The 24,732-nt window shown below is 40.6% G+C and overlaps 1 protein-coding gene across 2 annotated transcripts in view; it reads left to right on the plus strand.

Moving 5' to 3' along the window:
• The window catches only part of LOC129719893 (protein qui-1), a 174,804-nt gene extending 150,381 nt beyond the window's left edge, over positions 1-24,423 (plus strand). Inside the window, exons 16-21 of one of the 2 annotated variants that reach the window (XM_055671307.1) lie at positions 503-685; positions 784-879; positions 10,740-11,814; positions 11,871-12,430; positions 12,499-12,577; positions 22,176-24,423. In XM_055671307.1, coding sequence (XP_055527282.1) covers positions 503-685; positions 784-879; positions 10,740-11,814; positions 11,871-12,430; positions 12,499-12,577; positions 22,176-22,192 — 2,010 coding nt within the window. In that variant the 3' untranslated portion in view covers positions 22,193-24,423. Of the gene's footprint in view, positions 1-502; positions 686-783; positions 880-10,739; positions 11,815-11,870; positions 12,431-12,498; positions 12,578-21,965; positions 22,140-22,175 lie in introns of those variants that run through there. The other variant, XM_055671308.1, reaches the window with a different exon arrangement.
• Positions 24,424-24,732: the final 309 nt, after the last annotated feature.

Consider the following 24,732-nt stretch of genomic DNA (forward strand, 5'->3'; position numbering starts at 1 on the left):
AATGAATTGGCTTGAACAATCCATCATGGTAAAGTATCGATTAACAACTGATTGAATCAGTGTAATACGGACGATTATTGGCATAAAATGGCTTCATAATTAACGAATGTCCACGTTTGAATCGCATACTTGATGGAATAATGTTAAAACTCAATTACAATTATCACGCTGTACAAACACAATTAATAAAGCGCTATATGTATTTAGCATCTCGATGGTAATGAAATTACACCAACACCAATAAACTACAGCCCGCCACTTTCCTCCCTTATTGTTTGGCTGACTTTTGGTCGCATGTGGTATGAATTAATGATAATTTTAAACTCAACAGCATTCCATGTTCAACAGAACTCGTAATTGGATACATGCTGTCCGATGTAATACCAACGTTCATGATGTGATGCTTACCTAATGAAAAACGAAACCTGACTGCTTGAATTAGCAAAAAGCCTCCGTCGAAAGACGTCCGCCTACATTATATAATGCTTTCATACACTTGCAGGTTACTAGAATAAACCACCACCGAGGGCCAGTAACGGGACTTCATGTGGCCATGCCAAGTGAAGTTTTGGTTACCTCCAGCCACGATGCCACCGTGTGCCTGTGGTCGCTAGAAGATTTTACTCTGCTGAACTGCATCCAGTTGGCACATCCGGTGCATAAAATTCAAATTTCCTGTGATTCGGTAAGAGCAATACTCAGTCATACATCAGCGATGGCTGGTTGAAGCTAGCGGTTTACAAATTAACTTCAACATGGAATGTTACTTCGTATACTTCGCAGGTATTTCTCCTAGCATATTGCAGTGATAATGGACTCTATTTGCGAGCACTCGCCACAGGAACCGACTTGCATGCCTTGAAGGGGCACAAATCGAAGGTAAGCAAGGGGGATTATTTGAAATTCCTTTCAATTTTTTCCTCGTATCAGTCTGTCTCAGAAACAAATGAAAATTTGTAAGGTTGTCGATTTGGGAATTCCAATTAAAGTGATTATTTTGGAGCGTACCATTTAAGGATTTCGTCTATGGAGTTAGCAGCATCCGCTCGGATTTCAGTGATGTTTTGTGCGTTTGGTAACATCAGTAACTTGAGGAACTCGCACGTTCTATTGTCTTGTTTAGTCAGATTCATTCTTTTGCCTTTATTTTTTTGTTAATTAACTAAATATATTTTATCTTACCTTGAGTCTCGACATTCATTATTAATAATTTTCCTCACCTTGAATTGATGGCGTAAGAATTCTACTCATACTTTAGAGATTTTTTTTCGAAAAAAATGAGTTAGAATATTATTTAGTGTTAAGCATTTTTCTTATTACATCAAAAATATATATTTTAATAGTACAGTTTTTCAACAACAAAATAAGCGTCTGTCTATAAAAATATCAATTGTTAGCGGAGTTGTGGCCCTCTCCCGAAACACTTTTTTCAGAGGTTTGCGGTTTTACCGATACAGGTTTAGTTGAAGGGCAACCTAAATCATCAAACACAAAATTTCAATGCAAGGAACTGGTATTTTGGCTTGCAGTTTAATGAATTTCGTTGATTTGTATCTGCTAATCGCCGACGTTTCAGTCGTTTTATGGGACCATCAGCAGGTCTCGAAACGGATGGTCCCATAAAAAGACCAAAACGTCGGAGATGAGCAAATAGAAATCAACGCAATTCAATTGACTGCAAGCCGAAATATCAATCCCTTGTATTAAACATCAATTCCAGCCGCAATCTTAAGTTACCATAAGACTTCCTTTATTCAGAGTTGTTCTGGGTCTATGAACGAAAATTTGTGTAAGTATTTCTAAATGAAATTGCAATCGGAAACGTTCTTCTCGAAAAGTCTAGTCTTTGGGTGCTGAGAATTGTATTAAAGCTGTGAGGAGTTCTATTGATATTCCATTCAACGACGCCACACAGGTTATAGTTCATTGGATTAAGATCAGGACTGCTAGGTAGCCATTATTGCTTTTCGCAAAACTGTGGAACAGTTTAAAGCCCTTTCTGCGTTTCCTTGTGCCGTTTCATCTGTTTCTCAGGACTTTTTGATAAAAATACTATTGGTCTCGACACGTTTACCTTACATTACCTGGCCTTTCCAGTTAGTACAAGGCTAAAGTGTCCCCCGCTGTTCGAGGAAGTCGTCTCCATTCAATTCGGTCCATGGCTGCAGTTCACCAGCCATGTCATCTGTGGAGGCCCCACAGATCGTCTTCCACTTGATCGAGCTAACTCGCTCGCTGCGCGCTTCGTCGTCTCGTTCCAGTCGGGTCGTTATCTAGAACCATTTTCACCGGACTGTCGTCCGACATCGTTAGGGCATGCCAAGCCCACTCCCGATATTCGCCGTTCGGACGACGAGTGGTTCTCTCAGCAGCTGATGTAGTCATAGTCCCGGTCATTGAACTTGAGCTCTTCGTCAATGATCACACCAAGATCGCAGATAGACGTGGCACGTTGAAGCGCATCAATTCCTATACTGTACTGGTGATAAGCTGGATTGTCAAAGCGCGTAAAATATAGAGGTTTGCATTTTGTACTGTTAACGCGCATACCATTATCATCACACCAAACGTTGATGTCTTCCTGAAGAGCAGTGCGGTCATCCGTAGACACAAATAGGGTAACGACCCCATAATCCGCCCACTTTATATAAGTACCCAAAATTCGCCCACCTATTTTTTTTTATTGTTCGCAATATAGTGTCAACTCTTAGAACCGTGTTTAAACAAAAAAAAGAAACAGCTGAGATTGAATATAAATTATTATTTGGCATAATTCAATGACAAACCCCGTAAACAATTCGTTGATTAGTGGGTGGGCGAATTATGGGGTCAGGGCGAATTATGGGTCCCTTACCCTACACGAAATATTTTCAGGTCATCGGTGAACGAGAGTTTGAAAGAGGATATAACCAGGTACAGATCATTTACGTAGATGTAAAATAATAGCGGTCCAAGAACACTACCTTGGGGCACGCCAGACGTGATACAACATGAACGGGGTTGAGCTGAGTTGACTACAACATATGAGGTGCTGCCGGATAAGTATGACAGAATCCAGTCCAAAATTCATTTCGGAAAGTTTGTTATACTTTACGAACTAATCTCATTTTTTGTCATATGACTTACATTTTAAGTTTAGTAAAGCGGGAAATGTATGCAGTTTGCGAGGATGCGAAAATGAGCGGGATTGGAGGTGTGACTTTTTAGGTTTAGAAAAATTTTTCCCTCGTCCAGTAAATTTAGCCAACGGAGCTCTTCCGTGATACGCGTTCGAAGTTTGGCCAACAACTGAAGTGTCTCGTCGCTTGCGTCGCTGTAGATATAATAAGTCGTTTTACCCAGTGTGCGTGAAGAGACCACTCTCTCAGTTACAGAAATAAACTCCCACCGGGCAGTGTGTGCAGTTCATCGTGGCGTGCTGAGATACGGGAACACAATAGTAGAGGGTGATTCGACTTTGGTTTAGAGCTAGTTATACCTTTCCCAGTAGTTTAATTGGCTAAAACACCTTGCCGGAGACAACGGAGATTGCGGGTTCGAGTCCCGTCTGGATGAGGGAAAAAAATTTTTTTTCTAACCCTAAAAAGTCACACCTTCTATTCCCGTTCATTTTCGCATCCTAGCAAACTGCATACATTGCCCGCTTTACTAAACTTAAAAAGTTTGTTATAGTTTGAACGATGACTCATGAAATCGTGCTGGTTGTCGGAGATGAGAGGTACTGATGCCGTATACAGCATGTTGTGTACAAGTTTCTCGAAAACTTTGTCCAAACAACACAGTTACGGAAACACCACGGTAGTTTGTTACTCGATTTACGTTGTCAGACATGTACATAAGAGTTACAGATGCAGTTTTCTAAATTGCCGGGAACGTCCTTTCACGCAGCGATCGGTTGAACAGTGATGCAATTGGAGCTGACAGTTCTGCACAGCATTTTTTCGGGAATAGCGGTAGAATGCCATCAGTTCCTGGTCCTTTTTTGAGTCGAGGTTATCGATGCCAATTCTCACTTCATCCGATGTTAACTGGATAAAGGAAAGATTGATGTCTTGTGAGGGAATGTGAGCGAAACGGTTGTGGCGTGGTACAGGTGATGACTTACTAAAAACACTTTCGAAGTGAAGGGCGAAAGGGTTTGCTGCTTCCAAAATAGAACTGGACTGAACATCGTTGAACAATTTACGTTGAATGGAGTGCGAGAGGATGATTTTTGTTTCTTCACGAAATCCCAAAAGCGTGAGGGATCCTGTTTTACAGTTGCCTGGATCCTGAATATATAATTTCCGTGATTGGCCTGTTGAACCGTCTGTCGCTGTCAGATTTCGTTAGGAATAAACAGTGGCGTGTCCGTGAGAGATAAAACCAGAATCTCTGGTCTGCTTCGTTTTTGCAAACAGGTACCGACTTAACGTTGCCAAGCGGCTTTTTGCTACCCACGCGACAGGCTCCCAATGGGCGTGCATTTGTTTCTAGAAAACGAGGACGCTTCACAGCCCTACGGTGATCCACTGTAAGCCATCGAGGACTAGCTGCTGACGACGCATGAGTGAATGGTTTCGAGTGCAGTTGTTGTTGTAGATTCTCGATCGAGTTAAAATCACGGGATTGTGGTGGCCAATCCATCACAACAATCTTATTGTCTTTTAACCATAGCACACTGAGAAAAATGATCCCAAATTCCTACTAAGTAAACACCACTGAACTGACAACCTGAAATGTGGCATTTCTTTTTGTAAAATTTCACACTCCTAAAAAGGGCTCTACATTTTCGAAACAAAACAATGAAACTGATATACTCACGCTGTCATTTCGATTCGAACAACTGCATTTTCACATGATTTTTTTCGGCTACTCTCAACGAATCACTTCTTTCCCTCTTTCCCGTCTGTTGTTAATCGGATCGTTACAAATGAAACTAATGACTATTTCAATCAACGGAGAGAGTGACGGAGAGAGTGACTCTTTCCTTTCCTTCAGCGTATCAATTGAAAGTAGTACCGCATCGCGTCGTTTGATGGTAGTCAGTGCTCATTGCCATTTTCAATTGAGAATCATCATATGAGAGTGATGGTGATAATCTCCGCTTTCAATTGAAAAGCGTCTGTATCAATTTCAAGCCCTTCAGTTTTCAGAATCACAGCAAGAGCTTTCGGCTGGGTGTCATGTGACTCATGAAATGCTTGAAAATGATACAAAAGCTTTTCAATTGTAAGCGACGAGTCAAAGCGTCACTATAACCTGATAATTGTCAATTGAAAATGACTTTGTCAGGCTCTGCTCCCAAATATATTGAACTTTGATTTATCACTGAAAAGGACCGCAGATTTCTTTCCGGAGCGTAGAGATTCAATTCCGCGAGAAAAGTGGGTGAATCAAATTCATTTTTCAGGACCTTCGCAACAAAGATAAATTGTGCGTTATTCTTCTCTACAACGTCTCAATCCCCAATAACATGCAGCGGTGCTCATAGAGAGGCAGCCTCGTAGCGTCATGCCAAGGAAGATGCCTTAGTGCCATACGCACGATTTTTATTCTGAACAGCTTCCATGCTATCAATCCAGACCTTGTTGAACGGAGACCAAGGGACAACTGCTTATTCAAGCATCGATCGTACCAGGGCGCAGGACAAACTTTTCATGCACAGTGGATCGCGAAATCCATCGGCAATTCTAAAAATAAATCCCAGTTTTTTGTTGGCTCTTGAAATGATATCTTCGTAGTGTGCCCAGAATGTAAGCTGACTATCCAAAATTACGCCAAGATCTATAACTTGGCTTACCCGCTGAAGAGCTTGCCCAGCCAAGCAAGCTTTCTGCTGAAGGTAATTACATGACATTTTTCTACACACAGGGTAAAAAGATTACGGTTGCGCCAATCACTGAAAGCATCAAGCAACTTTTGTACTTCCAAACAGTCTCCAAGACAGGCTATAATCCGATAGATTTTCACATCGTCTGCGAAACGAAGCCGTGTACCTTGCGGAATGATAGTGCCAACGTCGTTAAAAACAGTGAGAATAAAAGTGAACCTAGATTGCTTCCTTGCGGCACTCCAGAAGAAGTTGTAAATGGTTCAGAAGGTGACGACCACACATACAACTCTGCCGGTCAGGTACGAACGAAACCATCTCACGAGCATGGTGGAGAGCCCCAGTTCATCCAGATTTCGTAGAAGGATGTCGTGATTAACACGATCGAACGCAGCCTTGAAGTCCGTGTACACAGCCTTGAAGTCCGAAAACACAACAAAAAGAACTGCGACAGATTGGTTGTGACGGATCTCTTAGGATAAAAACCATGTTGGTCACTAGAAATATAGTTTTTGCACAATGAAAACAGCACTGTTCTGACGACAATTTCGAAAACTTTGGAACAAGCACATAATGATGTAGTTTCTCTGTAATTAGCTTTGTTGCACTTGTCCCCTTTTTTGTGTATCGGTGTGAGCAATGATTTTTCCAACTAGCAGGAAACAATCCTTGTTGCAGAGAAAGATTAAACAGCATTACAAGAGGCGCTTTCAGCTTTCGAATTGCACACAAAACGTGGGCTTCTGTCACTTGGAAAACTCTACAATCGAAACTCTCCCGCGTTATATCGCGTATTGCAGCGTCAATCTGATCTGGCATAGTAACTGAAGACGAAAAAGTGGCTTTGAAATGTTCAGCAAATAATTCGCATTTAGAAGAAGCTGTGCTAGCAGACAAATCACCGAGGAACATGGAAGCTTGTTGCTTTCAGTGATTGGCGCAACCGTAATCTTCTTACCCTGTGTGTAGAAAAATGTCATGTAATTACCTTCAGCAGAAAGCTTCAATCAATTAGCTTTCCATACAGTTTATCTGGGCAAGCTCTTCAGCGGGTAAGCCAAGTTATAGATCTTGGCGTAATTTTGGATAGTCAGCTTACCTTCCAGGCACACTACGAAGATGTCATTTCAAAAGCCAACAAACAACTGGGATTTATTTTTAGAATGCCGATGGATTCTGTGATCCACTGTGCATGAAAGCTTTGTACTACGCCCTGGGATGCTGTAGAACCGGCCAAAAAATAATTTTACAAAATATACTTTATGAGATATGTAATATTTTGTGACAGTTTGTAAAATTTACCATAGGATTTTTTTACAGTGTACCCTGAGTCGGATTTACGATTGTGGGGGCTCGGGGCCCAGTTTTAAGTGGGGGCCCCAAAATAAAACAAAACCGTTTTTTTATCGTACGAGTACGAGAATTGGACCAGAGGTGCCAGAAGTTTTTGAAAGATGTCTGCAACCGTAAAAGTTTTTCTTGATATCTGAAAAAAAAACCTGCAGCAATTTGAAAAAAATTCGATCCACAGGTAAAAATTTGCACACAATTTTTGGCCTGTGAACTGATTCGGAGTCGGACAAGTAAGCAACAGCAATGCATTACAAAAACTTGTGGGTTCTTTTCTTTCTCTGCTTTACCTCTCATGCGCGCTGGTTCGATTCAAATGGTGTGTTTTTTTTTAATAAGGTTGGGAAGCGGGTCTTTGTTAGTAGCTCAAGTACACTGTGCTACAGCGATTTAGAACTTCTGAAGTGACCTAGTGTAGGCTCATACTAGAAATTTTCCAAACACCCTCAAAATCTGAAGTTATGGTCAAAATACGGTTTTTTGCACCTCAGCGCATTTTTTTTAACTCAGTCATTTATCAACCGATTTTCAATATTCAAGCAGTTTTAAAAAGAAGACAAATAGAGCTTTCAAAATATATACAGGATTTTCCTAATATCAATAAAACATGTTAGGTTATTTGAGTTTAAATCTAATTTTTTAGACTTTCTCAAGCAATATTTCAATTTAATTTTAAATTTGCAGTCTATTTTTGTAAGAAACATACCACGAATATACTGTAATTTTGAAAGTATATTCTATTTCAAATCAATTGAAAGTAGTTTGGTGAAAATCGGTTGATATTTGGCTAAGTTATATATTTTTTAAGAAAACCAGAATTCTTGCCTTCTATCGCATAATTATTTCACGGAGCTACAAATGATGAAAAAAAGCAAGAACTTTTGATGTGACTTAGTGTGGGTTGTAGCTTTAGTCAAATGTTACTTCGCGTTAAAAATTTGAAAATAACATAAACCATATTATTTATTTTAAAACTATTTATATTTATATATTTCAAATGCTCTATTTTTCGCCTCTCCAAAACAGCCTGTGAGCTAAGGTAAAAAACAGGGTTTTGAACATAACTTATAATTTTCGGGGTATTTGAAAAACTTCAAGTAAACGCGCAAGTAACACTTGACTGAAGCTACAACCCACACTAAGTCACATCAAAAGTTCTCGCATTTTTTCATCATTTGTAGCACCGTGAAATAATTGTGCGATCGGAACCAAAAATTCTGGTTTTCCTAAAAAATATATAACTTAACCAAATATCAACCGATTTCCACAAAACTACTTTCATTTGATTCGGAATTGAATATACTTTCAAAATTATAGTGTATTTGTGGTATGTTTCTTACAAAAATAGACGGCAAATTTAAAATTAAATTGAGAATTTGCGTGAAAAAGTCTAGAAATTTAGATATAAACTCAAATAATTTAACATGTTTCATTGATATTAGAACAAACCTATATATATTTTGAAAGCTCTATTTGTCCTCTTTCTAAAACTGCTTAAATATTGAAAATCGGTAAATAAATGACTGACTTAAAAAATATTATATGCGCTGAGGTGCAAAAAACCGTATTTTGACCATAACTTCAGTTTTTGGGGGTGTTTGGAAATTCTCTATTATGTGTGTTCAATCACAAATGGTGACTTCTCAACACTGTTAGAGAAATTGTAGTTTTAATTGTTAGGATTTGTTTGCTTTCCCAATTAGGACTTATCATTCGTAGGGATTTAAACCTACTTATCAAAAAAGGGAAGTAAAATAACAACTAACTTAATTGTCTACTTATTGGCTATAAAGATAGCTTACCGTACAACATAATTTAGTGAGAACGATAACATCGTACTCAGAGTCTGAAGCAGCAAGAAAGAAAGTGTCGATTTTTGTCCGGAGTCCACGAACATTTTGGTAAAAGATGCGTAACTTTCGTTCGTTTCGTACATTGACCAAAGGACGTCTTAGCTCGGTCGTAACAGATGGCGGATGAGATATGGTAGGCGGTAACGAGGAAATGCTGGAAGCAATAGGCAGATCAGATCTTATCAAGTGTGGAACAGAATCATACTTGCCTGCGTTAGATATTTGGAAGACCCCTTCTCCACGCCCACACGCAGGTCTGGGATGGCTGCTGGTCGCTGGCTGGAATGGCACGACTGCGGCCGGATTTGTGAAATACGTGGCTAGACTACCGACAACAGAAAACAGTTTGCTGTTTCTGATAATTGTGAAAAAATATTGTTTAGCGATGCGTTTTTCAAAAAGTAGATTTCAATTGCAAATATTTTGCCCAATACTGTAGATATAGTGGATATCACAGCAGGTACCTGATGTTTATTCATGAACTTCGTGTCAGACACGCTTGTACGTGATTGGTGAATTGTGGGTGGAAATTCGACCTTGAAACTTTCCATAAATTTTCACTGCTGAACAATGAAGTAATAATGATAACTGAAGTATCACAAAACTACACGCAAAAGTTGAAGTCTTGTACAATCATTGTGTCTTCCCGATTCGCACAAATGTTGCACAGAAATCGCACAATAAATGTGTGAAACGCATAACGCAACAGTTGTACTGCGAATACGTTGACATTGATTGAAATCAGAATATGTATCATATACCGACACTTTATTTCTCACATCGAGTGCTCTTTCTCTCTTGCTCGTAGATTTTCCATGTACGTGCGACGAGACTAGATACGTCAAATATTATTTGCAGGTTGCTCTTTCGCTTCTTTTTCGGTTCGGGTTGCGACGCGCAGGACGATGTCTCGTCGCTTTACGAAATGTGCTGTTCATACTAGATGCCAGTGTTGTTTGTCTCACTCATACTGTCGGTGCGTGCTTGCTACTACTCAGAGGAATGCATGAAGAAGAAAAAGTATTTTGAAAGCGTGTGTGCAAGAGACTTGAAAAGCGTAGCATATGTCTTGTCCTCAAGCAGAAAGGAGGAGAAAGGTTTTGCTTCTCGCTCGCTTTGCAATGCTGCTTGATACCAGTTGAAACTGTTTAGGTGTAGTAGTTTGGAGCTGCCAAATACATTGGAGAAACGCTAGAGCATTAATTGCGTTATGCCCAACACGCAATCATTGTACTGGTTCCGAATTACATCAACAATTGCGCTAAAAACGCACAATTTTGTACTGGTTTCGCACCATCCAACTTTTGCGTGTATCCATCATTTTATCAATCCAACGGCATATTGGTTATTGTAATTCATAATTTGGTTTGACAAGTATTACCGTTTGAAATATTTAATTCCTACGTCACACCTTGGTTTTAGTTTCCGCATAATATATCCCGATAAAAAGCGGAAAGTCGAGTCCTGCATCAAAATTTGGAATAGAATCTCAAATTAAAAGTACGCAATATTGCTTGAATTACAGATGTCATCCAACTCACAAAATTCCATTGAAATCTGAGAGAGTGCTGCCAACGGCAGAAATTTCCCCCATCCAGTACATATATCATTATTTTCGTTTTCAAAACATAAAACTTATTGTGGCGTGTCAAATAAACGATATGTATAAAAAAATTGTGATTCACGTCTAGGTTATACGCTAAATTCGACCTCCTTTTCCGTAGGTTCGAGCTCTTTGCATCGCCATGGACAGCCAGCGAGCAATCGTGGGCTGCGACGATGCTCGTGCCCAAATATACGATATGCATTCCGGTCGAATTATTCGCTCCTTACCACCGAATCCGGGCCCTGTAACTGCCGTTTATGTCATGGAGAAAGACGACTACTTGGTGACGGCCGGTGGAAACAAAATTACCTTCTACTCATTCCGTAACGAAGATTCCGTCGCTAATTTCTACCCTAAAAAGAAAAAGACCATGAAGAAGTTTGCTAAAAGTCGAGCCGCCCTAGCGGCTACCTCCAGTCCGGTGATCTGCTTCGACGTTTCTCGTGATTCCACCATGGCTGCAGTTGCGGCAAGCCGGTGCATTCAAATATGGCAACTGAATACGCCAGAACTGACGGCAATCCTGGAAGGACACACTGGAACGGTGACTTGTTTAACGTTTGCGCCGAACTGCGAATTTGTTGCTTCCGGTTCGGAGGATAAGACTGTAAATGTGTGGAGTCTGGCACTAGGGACGGTGTCAGTATGTTTTAAAGGTCATAACACATTTATTACGACTGTGACTTTTATGATGGACTCAAGACGAATAATTTCCGCCGATCGTGATAGTTGTCTCTTTGTGTGGATGGCTGACTCCGGAACGATCCTGCAGAGTGTCCAGGGCCCTTTCAAATGTTTAGCCGTAACGAACAATATGAAGTTCGCGGTTTGTACTAACGGAGATACAAGCTTACGAATATGGTCCCTCACGAGGGAGGATGAAAAGTTTACGGTTTCGCATTCCGGCGAGATTACGTGCTTTGTGATCACGGCTGATTCGCTTTATCTAATTTCCGGATCGAAGGATATGTCACTGAAGGTGTGGCAAGCATCGGGAGGAAAATTAGCTCAGGTACTGGTCGGACATACGGATGCTGTTACGTGTGTTGCCGTTTCGGTGACCAACAAAAGTCACATTATATCAGGTTCGAAAGATTCTAACCTTATCATATGGGATATTCACACGGGTGAAGAGATTCATACGCTGGCAGGACATTTAGCGCCAGTAACATGCGTTAAAGTGGCAGCGGATGGTAAGTTGATTAGGGTGACTTATTGGAGCTCATAATAAATCTCTTCCAAAACATAGGTTCTACAGCTGTTTCCGGTAGTGACGATAAAACATTAATTGTATGGGAAACCAAAAGGGGGCTAGCATTAACATCGCTCCAACTGCACGTCCAGTTTACTCGTTTTGATATTAGCCTAGAGTGTTCCAGAATAGTAGTACAGCTGGTGGACAACTCCTGTCTTCCAATAATATGCCTGCACAACTCTCCTGCCTCATATATTAAACTTCCTACTTACTCAGCACCGGCGCGAGATGTTGAAGATTTGCGTCCAGCCGGACCGAAGCGACCAGCTCGACGGTTACTCAAAAAGGAAGTATCTCTGGATACCTACACCTGGCAGAAGAAGTATGCTCATCTGACTTCGTCGGTCATGATGGCCCAAGTGGACGAGAGGTTGAAGCGACGTTTCTCTGTGTCCGCCAGTATGGAGGAGATTTCGAAATTAGCCGAATCGAAAACCTTAGAATCTCAGCAGAACCTTGGGCCCGAACAGGCCGCCCTCGCGCAGTCACAGCACTTTGATCAGTTGGAAGCTTTGTGGAATAAACGTTCACCACCGAGGCGACGATTAAACGCGGTAAGTTCTAATTGCTAATGTTGCTTACATACGACAAACCATACATGGTAATTGCTTGCTTTTTTCAGTCGCTATCTCGCCAGTCATCACTGGTAGAAGACCGCATAGATTCATCTGACGAGGATGAATTCCTGGAGGAACGCGCAGGTACGTCTAAGCAACTGTCGATGCGTCCTGTTTCGCTTCCAATAGATGCATGGAATTTTTCTAGTGTTTTCCACTCGTCCTTCACCCACTATCAAAACCAAAACAAAGTCCACAACCAGTCGCAATATCAGCCAGACTTGCTTCGGGAGGTCTTGCTGCTGAAGAAGCAGACTTCCGTTCCGGGGCCGACGGTGCCACACGATGACGCTGACAGTGGGCGAAAGTTGAAATTCTCCTCCACCGAGGCTGACCTACAGTCGTTCTTCGGTCACTGTAGTAGCTTCGGTAACCTGTACTGCACAGGGCGGCAACGAAAGCCACCCCAGTTGAGTCCAGAGTGCGAGAGCAAGGCTTACGTACGCCGCCGTCCATCGAAATCGATTGAAAGTTTGCAATTTGACGATGAAGCGCGTCTGAAGCGAAGATATCGCTCCTGTTTGATGCAGTAGATTGTTTTTACAATCTTACCAAGTTTTTGTTATTACCGTTGTTGCTGCAACAAACTTTCGAATATATACAGTACTTGACAACTTCAAATTGAAATCGTTTAAACTTTTGGCTAGAAATTCAAGATAATTAAAATTGCAGGCAGAATTTCAGTTGTAATTGTGATAAAATTGTTTAGTACAAATGAGCTGCAATTGATTTCAACGAGGAACATAAACTAATTTTGATTTAAATAAAACTGTTATCTTTGATAGTTCAAAAAGTTATTTAAAACCTTGGAAAAATTATTGTATTTCTGAAAATACAATCACTCAACCAAACTAAAAATAATAATATCATAATTTATTTGAAATTTCGTTGTTACTTTTTCTCTCGGAACTAGGTGAAATTCCACTAACCGTTAACATATGGATGAAGTTATTGGTTAATCCTTTCTTTTAAAAACCAAACTACTATTTGGGTGTGTGAACATGAAATTATATATGCCAGCTGTGATACTTTGCTATGTTTTTTCATCTGTCTGCTACTGAAAAACTAACTTCAAATGCAATGCTAATCACCAACTAGAATATTGATAAACATCTTTAAGACTGTGCCTATAATAGAACTATTCTTTTGGAAATATTCTGTGTAGAAATGTACGCCGTGTTTTTGACCCATATTACCAAGAAGCTGTCTGACTAAGCTCAACTAAGCTCAGCAGGATTGAGAAGTGAATCCAGTAACGAAAGTTAATTTGAATATTGAATCAAAAATGACGAGTGAATGCCTTGAACTAACAATTTTAGCACAAAACAATAATTTTAAGTTTAGGACGCAAACATTTTGACGTATGTCTTAGCTTTGAAAACGGCTATCGTTATCTTAAAAATATTTAATGGGTCGATATTTTCCATTAGTCCATAATATTTCAGTCCCCTTGGGTTTCTACATAAACTTGCCTCCGGGAGTCGACATTTCTATTACACGGTGCTTCCATTGGTCAATCTCAATGGTTTCCATGAATCGATATCGTTTCAAGTTCTCCAGATGTGAAAAATGTGTGAAAAATATAACTCGGATACCATACTGAGCAAGAATATACTTACTTTACTCCACTTTTACTTTTATGGCGACAGATCATTAAGATCCTATGCCGAATCCAGAATACGTCTCCACAAAACTCGGTCTTGGGCTGCTACTCTCCACCCTGCTAACAATTTGGTCCGTATATTTCAGTTGTTGTTGAGATATAAGCACCCTTGTACAATCTGATAAAGTTGTATATAACGTTCTATATGAGCTTATAAGTACCAAAGTGGAGGTAATATACGTACCAAAATAGTTCGCACAGTAAAAGATATACAACTTTTTATTTCATTTTTTACAATTCAATAACAATTACCTTTTGCATAAAATCTGGGGTAAGAACAACTCTGTTTGTTACTTAGTACAATTTTTTATTGCCATAATTGAGGCATACATACAATTCCGTTTCACCCGTATTATGATTCTACTACTATGCTCTACGAACTAAAACGCAGCAGTGTGTAACATGAACCGCGAATAAATTTTGCATTGTATACAACTTAAATTTTCCAAGTAACAAAAAACATAAAATTTGTGTAGCAACGATTTCATTTATATTTTTTTCTCAATGACAAGTACGCGTTTACTTTATAGTACAGTCTTTGGTATGTCATAATTACTGTGGTTGGATGCGGCATTTTTCTTTATTATATTTTACAAGGCTGTGTTCAGCCTCGAACCCCCAACTTTCCGAACACTGCTCCTATCCTCTATCCACAGAGTCATTTTACGATGCTGCGTGTCATCGAAATTTATCTAATACTGTTGAACGCCTTAAATCGTATGGACCTGTAAATCGTATATGATGTCACTAATTGCCTCACTGTTGACCCAAATCTATTTATAGACTCTGATGTCAATATGTAACTCAGTATTGCCTCATATACGAAGAAATAATAACATGCGATCCGCATTGACCTTCTTTTCAACTGTTAGGCGATTCAAGCAATTGCAATCAGCAAACATTAAAAAAATCTTTCAAGGCGTTGCCCATGTTTTTGTAAAACCCGACTGTATGTGCCATTTTTTTGATGATTCTTTTACCCAAAACTGCAGTGTTCATGTTCAATACCCAATTCTTTGAATCTTTCAGGAACTAGATTTTAAAAACCAGAGTTGCAGAAAGGAAAATTTTAATTTGGATTAAATTTGACATAAATATGGTAGCATTCTTTACCACTCTAGGATTTCATGTTTCAAAATAGACGATTTTAACTGTTACGAAAAAGTAAATTGTATTTCATTCATTATGAAATCCTCCTACAACTCTTATAGGAGTTTTCAAGGAATATCGATGTCAACGTGGATCACACAAATTGGAAATCCTACAATTTTGCACTGCAATTAGGCTTAGCACTGTAGGCAACTCTACTGCGATGAAACCTGATTTTTTCTGTGCATTTATACGAGGAACAATATGCAGTCATATATCACGGACTGTACGACCCATATATGATGAAAAATAACTTGAACTGGTAATAACATAAACTTTCTACAATTTCAATTAAAACTAGATGTTTATACGATTTTGTATTGCCTTTTTTATACGATTTCTGGTTATCTGGGCAGTCTCCCCTTACGCCCGCTGCTCTGGCATCCTCGTCGACAGCACACATCCAGCGCGTGCGCGGTCTGCCTCGAAGTCGTCGGCCTCTATCCGGTTCTCTACTAAATATTATCTTTGCCGGTCGCTCATCCGCCATCCGTGCTACATGGCCAGCCCACTGTAACCTGCCGTGTTTCATCAGCTTGACAATATCAGCGTGTTTGTATACTTCGTACAGCTCGTGATTCATGCGCCTGCGTCACACCCCGTTTTCTAGTTTGCCTCCGAGTATTGATCGCAGGATTCTACGCTCGAAGACCCCAAGCGCTCGTCGATCGGCCTCCTTCCACGTCCACGATTCATGTCCGTAGAGCGCCACCGGGAGGATCAGAGTCCTATAGAGCGCATATTTCGTACGGATCTGTAGGCTACGGGACCTAAGCTTGCTACGCAATCCTTAATAAGCCCTATTCGCCGCCGCAATCCGCCTCTTCACCTCGCGGCTCACCACGTTGTCACATGTCACGAGAGTACCAAGATAAATAAATTCGTCGACCACTTCGAAAGTATTCTCATCCATCTCCACCGCAGCACCAACACCCGCAGAACTACCAAGCTCTCTGCCAGCCACCATATACTTCGTTTTGGCAGTGTTTATGGTGAGTCCAATTTTCGCAGCTTTCCTTTTGAGAGCTGTGAAGGCCTCCTCAACTGCTCTACGGCTAACACCAATTATATCAATGTCGTTCGCAAAGCCCAGAAGCATGTGAGACTTAGTGATGATGGTGCCGCTCCTCTGCACACCTGCCCTTCGTATCGCACCTTCCAAAGCTGTGTTGAACAGCAAGTTCGAGAGCCCGTCACCTTGCTTCAGGCCATCTACCGTCACAAACGCGTCCGGAAATTCGCCCGCTGTCCTGACGCATGATGTGAAACCGTCGAGCGTCGCACGTATCAGTTCAATCAGTTTTGTTGGGAAATCATGTTCTAGCATTATTTGCCACAGCTCGTTGCGTTTCACTGTATCGTACGTCGCTCGAAAGTCTATAAACAGATGATGTGTCTGCAGGTTGTGTTCTCGAAACTTGTCGAGGATCTGTCTCAAGGTGAACATCTGGTCCGTTGTAGATCGCCCCACTCGAAAACCGCATTGGTATTCTCCAACAAAGGCTTCCTGCAACGGCCTAAGTCGCTGGAACAGGATACGCGAGAGAATTTTGTAAGCGGAATTGAGGAGGGTTACGGAGGGTCGACGACTCTCCTCCCTTCCTCGCCGTTCAACACCACTTCGAAATGTTGCTTCCAACGCCTGGCCACCTGCGATTTATCGGTAATCAGGTTCCCCTCGCTGACATTGCACATGGCAGGTACTGGCACGGTCCGGTTCCTGATTCCGTTGATCGTTCTATAGAAGCTCCTCGTGTCGTGCCTGGTGAAGCAATTCTCCGCCTCCGCGAGGACGCGATCGTAGTGCTCACGTTTCTTACGGCGATGAAGCCTCTTTTCGGCAGCTCTTGCCTCCCGGTATTTCTCCCGCATCTGACGCGTTACACGATTAGCTGCTACTAACGTGTTGGCGTAGGCTCGATTCTCCTCCTCCGTCTCCTCTAAGCACTCAGCATCGAACCACCCACTACGCGTGGTTCCCGTTGTCATGCCTATTACTTCTCGCGCTGTTTCGCTGATCGCATCATGGATGTGCTTCCACTGCTCGTTCAGGTCCACTCCAGCTGGGCCACCGATCCGTCTATCAACTTTCCGAGTATACTCTGCAGCAACTCCTTCCGCTGATAACCTCTGGATGTCCAGATGTATCTTCCTCGCCGATCTCGATTTAAATACAATGGACAACCAGGCGCGAATCTTGCCTACCACGAGATAGTGATCCGAGTCGATGTTTGGCCCTCGAAAGGACCGCACATCTATGACGTCTGAAAAGTGCCGGCCGTCGATCAGCATGTGGTCGATCTGGGAGCAGGCCTCTCCATTGGGGTGTCTCCAGGTGTGCTTCCGAATATTCAGACGTGCAAAATGGGTGCTACAGATGGCTATTCCCCTGGCCGCGGCGAAGTTCACTAGCCTCAAGCCGTTGTCGTTGGTGGTAGAGTGAAGGCTTTCCCTACACGCAAAAGTTGGATGGTGCGAAACCAGTACAAAATTGTGCGTTTTTAGCACAATTGTTGATGTGGTTTGAAACCAGTACAATGATTGCGTGTTGGACATAACGCAATTAATGCTCTAGCGTTTTTTCATTGTATTTGTCAGCTCCAAACTACTACACCTAAACAGTTTCAGCTGGTATCAAGCAGCATTGCAAAGCGAGCGAGAAGCAAAACCTTTCTCCTCTTTTCTGCTTGAGAACGAGATATATGCTACGCTCCTCAAGTCTTTTGCACACACGCTTTCCCCTGAGTAGCAGCAAGCACGAACCGACAGTATGAGTGAGACTAACAAAACTGGCATCAAGTATGTACAGCACGGGTGTCTCGCTCATTTCGTAAAACGACGAGACATCGTCTTGCGCGTCGCAACGCGAACGGAAAAGAAGCGAAAGTGCAACCTTATATGTGACGTATCTAGTCGATCTAGTCTCGTCGCACGTACATGGAAAATCAACGAGCAAGAGAGAAAGAGCAGCCACTAATACACTCGATGTGAGAAATAAAGTGTCGGTATATGATACATATTCTGATTTCAATCTATGTCAATGTATTCGCAGTACAACTGCTGCGTTATCCTTTTCACACATTTATTGTGCGATTTCTGTGCATCATTTGTGCGAATCGGGAAGACACAATGATTGTACAAGACTTGAACTTTTGCGTGTACCAATAACGGGACGGAAGAACTCCTCTCGTCCGACTTGTGCGTTCGTATCTCCGATGACGATCTTCATATCGTGTTGTGGGCATTCTCACACGTTTTCTCGAGGAGCTCATAGAACTCCTTTTTTACGTCATCGGTTTTATCGTTGGTCGGCGCGTACACGTTGATAAGGCTGTAATTGAAGAATCTGCCCTTGATCCTCAATACAAATAGACGGTCATTAATAGGCCTCCACCTAATAACAGGCTTCATTTGGTTTCCAAGTAGTACGAAACCGACGCCCCGTTCCGCTCTATCGCCGCCATTGTAGTAGATGTGATACTTGAAAGAAGTGCCCGCGGTCGAATCGACCGCCCGGAATTCACGTTCCCCGGTTTTAGGCCAACGCACCTCTTGTATGGCTGCTACCTCCACTTTTGCCTTCCGTAGCTCTCTGGCCAAGATGCCCACGCGTGCCGGTTCGAGCAGAGTCCTAACATTCTAAGTACCAAGTTTCCAATCGTTGTCCTTTCTCGTTTGCCTAGGTCTATACCGATTGTTCCGATTCGTATCATTCTCTGGATTGTTCGTAGTATGTTTATTTTCAGCATGCTGCCTTACTAGGGCTGCGATGCCTAGTCTCGCGACGGGGCTGCCGTCTTGGGTGTAGCTGGCGAGACACCGCTTTTCATAGTTCAGCCGTCCGCTTCGGATCAGTTGCTGTTTGAGCCGCCCCTGACCTGGGGAACAGACGCCCAGGCAAGCTGCTCTCCAAGGAGAACAACTCCCCCTTCCCTGTCAGCATACGACCAAGTTCCCACCGGTTCACCGATCTTCCCTTGGTTGCTCGTATCCCAGTCGGTACCACGTGGAGGTAGGGATAGGAGTTGCTGGGCATTATGCTATGGACCACACTGGGGTCTATTTTATACCAACTAGTACGGGTGTACTGCTGGTACGCATTGCCCAGCCGTTTACCAAGAATATAATTGAGCCTAAAAACCGACCGTTGTCAAAAGGAAGAGAAAAATCACAAGAGGGTTGTGTGCAAAGCCACGACCGCAAGGTTGAAGTAGAATACTTTTACAAGAAAGATAACCCGGCTGCTTGCGTGTCAGTCATTTTTCCAAGCAAACAAATGTTGACCGCTCATTGGCAGTATTGAAAATTCTGTGCAAATGAAGTTGAAGTACTACTCAATTTAAGTTTGCACATATAAATACGACCTCACTGAAACTCTTTGCGGCGCAAACTAGTTTCAACAGTCAGAGTATATGTACATGTGAATTCAAATTAAGATAATTAACTTTTGGTTAAAGCTCAGAACGAGAAAATATTAAATCTTCAAATCATTTGTTTGGTTGTCCTGAAAAAGACAGTTTGTTGCTGAATTTAAAATCGGATATGACGCTGATTGTATCTCTGTGTTACACCGATAGCGGGAGTTGTGGTGAACTTGCGTATGACGAAGGCATCGTATTACCTGTTTTATTGAATGGGAGAAAAAGGAATATTGTAAAATTTTGTGAACATTTAACTCAAACAATATTACCAAATCGTAGTCAGGCACTCTGATAACAAAGTTCAAGGCTGTTTTGACACTGAAAATCAGACAGTCAGCAGAAGTTTTGATTGCCAAAATCCAGAATGCCGAACAGCCGTAAAGAGAGCCGTTTATTTACCTACGGCATGTTTCTCGCCCAATCGCTCGCGTTCGCATTCATCATGCCAGAGAACTGTCTTTGTGAATGCGTTCTAACAGGGCAGTTTGTTATTCAAAGTCGATTATGCTGATCGCAGCCTTCGCGCTGTCCCTACAGTGTGGGGTTTACAAAATAAAGTAAAAATTAGACAACTACAACAGAATTTGATTGCATCCCGCACAGAATGTCTGCTTGTGTTGATGCCAGAAAATTATTAACCTTCAATTACTTGTTTATTTGCCTTAAAAAGGCACTTTGCGGTTCAAAATCGGTTGCTGATCGCAACCTTTGAGCTGCCCTAACAGTGGGGGAATTAAGATACACGGATAACATGCACTGTGTAAGCTATTTCGCATTCAGTAGATTAGATTGCTAAGATCCAACACAGAATGCTTGCTTGCGTTGTCAAAAATTAATAACTTTCAATGACTTGTTTATTTGCCTTGAAAAAGGCATTTTGCTGTTCAAAATTGGATTTCCTGGTGGCAATCTTCATGCTGCCCAAACACGGGGGGAATAATGGCAGTCTGGCGACACACGCTGAGAAGAACCGCGCTGCTTCAGAGACGTGGAGACAAACCATAGGTCTAGTGCTGCTGCTAAGGAAGGATGACTGCTGTTGTCGCTGTATAGAACTATTATGAGCGGCTTCTACTGAAACAGGCTCTTATATAGGCAAAATAGCATGTTTTCAATTGCAAGGTATATGATTCTGTCGACCATGCTTGGGAAGCAATCATATAACGACCAATCAGAGGTCGAATTTTCCGTTTTGACAAGGCTCCACTATTTTCAATAGTACAATAGTGCGAATAATAAAATTACAATTGTCTTCTTTTGGAAAGAATCTTAGAAGATTTTCCAATCTATTGCTGCAAGAACGAAGGAAATCCATCGAATACTAACCGATTTATTAGCATTTGAAATTGGACATATTTTTCACTTTTTTCGGTTTTAGATTTTCATTTCACATCCCTATGTAGCCGAACTTCCTGAGAGAAGTATTCTACTTCAAAACCGCAAAGAATTACAAATAAACGAAAAGTTCAGAACAATACTCTAGGGTATACAGCCCTGGGGGTTGTATGAAATGGAGACGTTGGACAAACATATATATTGATAACTCTTGTTTAACTTTTTACATTACGCCTGTTATACACCGTGTATTTCCAACAGTTATAAGGGCTCCACTTGCTAACGTGTAAAGAACGAAAATGCAGTTGAATTTTCTACACGCAGTCTTTTGTATCGAGTTGAGCGTAGATTCGAGAATGAGAAACGAAACAAAACACCTTCGATACTACAAAGTGATTGTCATGAGAACCAAAACAAAATTAGTTTTTGTAGCAAGGATTCTATTCAAATAATTCTGTCTCAAATAACCCCGCATGTTACAATAGCATCCTTGCGTGATTTTTAACTTGACCACTAGCGGACAGTAAAAAATGGATTCGAAAGTAATCCTCAAAATTTGTGGTCCGTATTCAAATAAACTATAATCCTAATTCGCTTCAGCATGAGCCAAATCGCATTACTAGTATTAGCAACCTGCGTAGTTCTTCGTAGCTTTCAAACGTATGGCTAATATTGTAAGCACGTCATTCACGCTAGGTGAACCTTTCTTGTTTTAACTATCTGCTTATGAATAATTGATATAACAAATATTGGCATCTTAATGCATTAGCAGTTTAGTTCAATTTGAGGGCAAATCCTGCTTGTATCGTAATATCGCCTAATAGTCTATCTTTAGCAAATAATCATCTTATAAGCACAACCTAACTTTATTTCGCATGTTCATTTTGATATACACGTTTTATAGCCTAGTCCAAACCGAGAATACTGTAGTTAATAGTGGTTTTGTACGCTTATTATCACGTAAGTAGAATTTATACTAGCGATAACACGTTTTAGATTTTGAATTAGCAACACCAGTAATTATGATATCCTACACGCGTTTATTCAACAGTTCCGATTAGAACGTAAAGCTTGCATCTATTCCACTAATTTCAATTTCAATGCTTTCTTCCAGACGTCCTAGCGGATTAAACAAATATATTCATAACGTGCAAAAAAACTCACATTCATTGAGCGAATTTCAGTTCAAGTGTAAACATTCCATGCCTAGAATCTATCATCCAAGCGACGACAGCGCCACTGTGTGCATCAAACCGTATCACGCTACTTCATCGGAAGTTTTTTCAAGATTTAAGCTTTGCTACGTAGCGTAGCCCCCTGTGGTATATTATTGTTGCTTTTTAACCAAATATCTACAGTCAGCCAGTTCGATATCTCACCTATTCGCTAAACGCGATTATCGGTGATTGTAAGTATGCCGTGTTACGCATTCCGTTCAACTGTCCTTCAGAAGAGATTCTTGAGAAATCCGCGCATATTTAAGACTACCGTAGTGAAACACGTTTACCGGAAGCTCACAAAACAGGCCGTGAAATTATGAACTGCTACTTGTTGGAGTTACCATAGAGTTAAGACAACAATTTACTTTTATTGAAAAGGATTTGATGTTTTTTTCGACTGCTTGGATTGAGGTTTAAATGTTGAAATTTGAAAGGTAAGAAAAGTTGGTTGAAAAACTTCAATTCGAAACATAAACATGTCACTATATTAGGCTTATCGATATTTTCAAAGAGTATTCGGAAAGATCATTTCACGCACTCAATGGCAATCATTTTGTGAAAGAACAATTAAGCTACCCATCGTTGTTAGTTCATACTTAGACTATAAAAGAATGAAAATCCCATCGTTAAAATATACGTGTGCGGTAACAGTGTTTTTATATACTTGGTTATCACACTGGGTTTTAATTTTGAGCCCTTTGATTTTATTCGTCTATTTAAAAAAAAAAAATAATTTTATCCTGATCCGATGATCAACCCAAAAATCATAGGAAACTATTTAAGCAGCAACGTTAGTCACTATTGAATGTCTAAAGTTATTTGACGTAGATAAGCAACCAGGTAAGAACGGCTCCCAGAAGCACACAACCGGCTTACAACATAAACAGTACTGTTGATCGTAACATACACCTACAATATTCCGATATTAGTGCCTCTAGATGCAATAACCAGGCACCAGAGAGCTATGAGAGTGAAACAAAAGAAATACAGCACAATCCACAAAGCGAAGTACTTTAGTGAAAAACGAATAGCCTCAAAAAATGTTTGCTGACAGAAACAACCCATAGTGAATAGAACCAAATGATAGGCATGTTTCCATTCCAGCAATAAATGTAGCAAATAATCAACACAAACAGCTAAATACAGAATGATGATAAAAATTATGACAACTGAATGTAAAAATAACAAAACGTCGGCTATGTCGTTTGTTAAATGTAGTAAATACCTTCAATAACGAAAAATTAAAAAAAAAAAAACAACACCCTTCAATTGATTATCGCCGTAGCCTGGTAGAATAATCCAAAAAAAATATGTGATCTGATTTTAATTGATAGGAGCGAATATTAATGTACGAGTGTAGTAGTAAAAAGAACAAAAAAACGTAACAGAAAGTAGTTCCGTAGTAAACCGTTTTCTAGCACCGACAATCATTTAGTCTGTTGATCCTTTTCTAAGTGCAAACTACATTGGTACAAGTTGTTATTCTCCTAAACCGTGGTAGACTGTAAAGAGTAGCGTGATAAGAGTGCAGTACCTCCTTTCTATATACACTACAACGAAAGAATGGCGACATTGAGTCATTACTTTCTGTTGATCACCAAGCGCCTCCATTGTTTCAATCATCATAATATTGTTGTTAATTCCAAATGTCAGTTATCTTCTTTATAATTCAATTTAGATTACTAGGGGTATAATCTGCGAAATTGGGACTTCATTCACTTGATCTGAGCAATGTTTTATTGTTTGTACACTGATAACGAATGCTGTCATTCCGTTGTGATATTCGCCGTTCCCAATCGCAGTAGTAAATCATTTTTTCCGCTTCAAATGAATCCACTTTAAGTGCCGTTTGGCGAGTTAGTTGATTTGTTTTCAAGCAGTCCTTGAATTCTCTATAAGTGCGACTTACATAGGAGCAAGTCATGTTTACTCAATCGTTTTGTAGTTCTGAGTCATAAATTATGAATAAGTATTGATTACATTTTTTTCAGCCCTGTAAAAGTTATTTCATACCTTCACGTGAAAAATCAACTAAACATACACAAAGCGAATGTTTTATGTCGTGGATACACTTTAATGTGGTAGAGAAACAAAACAAAACAAATATGGTAATTAAAAGCATCCTGCAAGCCCAAACAATTATATCTGTTCAAATGGTTTAAATGATAGTGGAATCGAAAGAAACTGGCCATTGTTTTTTTAGTATAGCATTTATTGTCTCGTTATAATTTGAAGCCGATAGGTATTCGAATTGAATTGCTAGGGTGTTTGGAATATAAGTTACAATTGTTTTCTCTTTGCTGTAATCGTTTTTACATAATTTAATATTCATTCATTAAAGTTCCAGCTTGGTAAAGCTAATCCCTTGACAAATGATCAAAATATTAAAAAATATTGCGTCCACCAGTGGCGTAGGGTTCAAAAGCATCGTTGAACTTCGGGATGTGAAAC

The sequence above is a fragment of the Wyeomyia smithii genome, chromosome 2 (assembly GCF_029784165.1).
Source record: "Wyeomyia smithii strain HCP4-BCI-WySm-NY-G18 chromosome 2, ASM2978416v1, whole genome shotgun sequence".
Taxonomy (NCBI): domain Eukaryota; kingdom Metazoa; phylum Arthropoda; class Insecta; order Diptera; family Culicidae; genus Wyeomyia; species Wyeomyia smithii.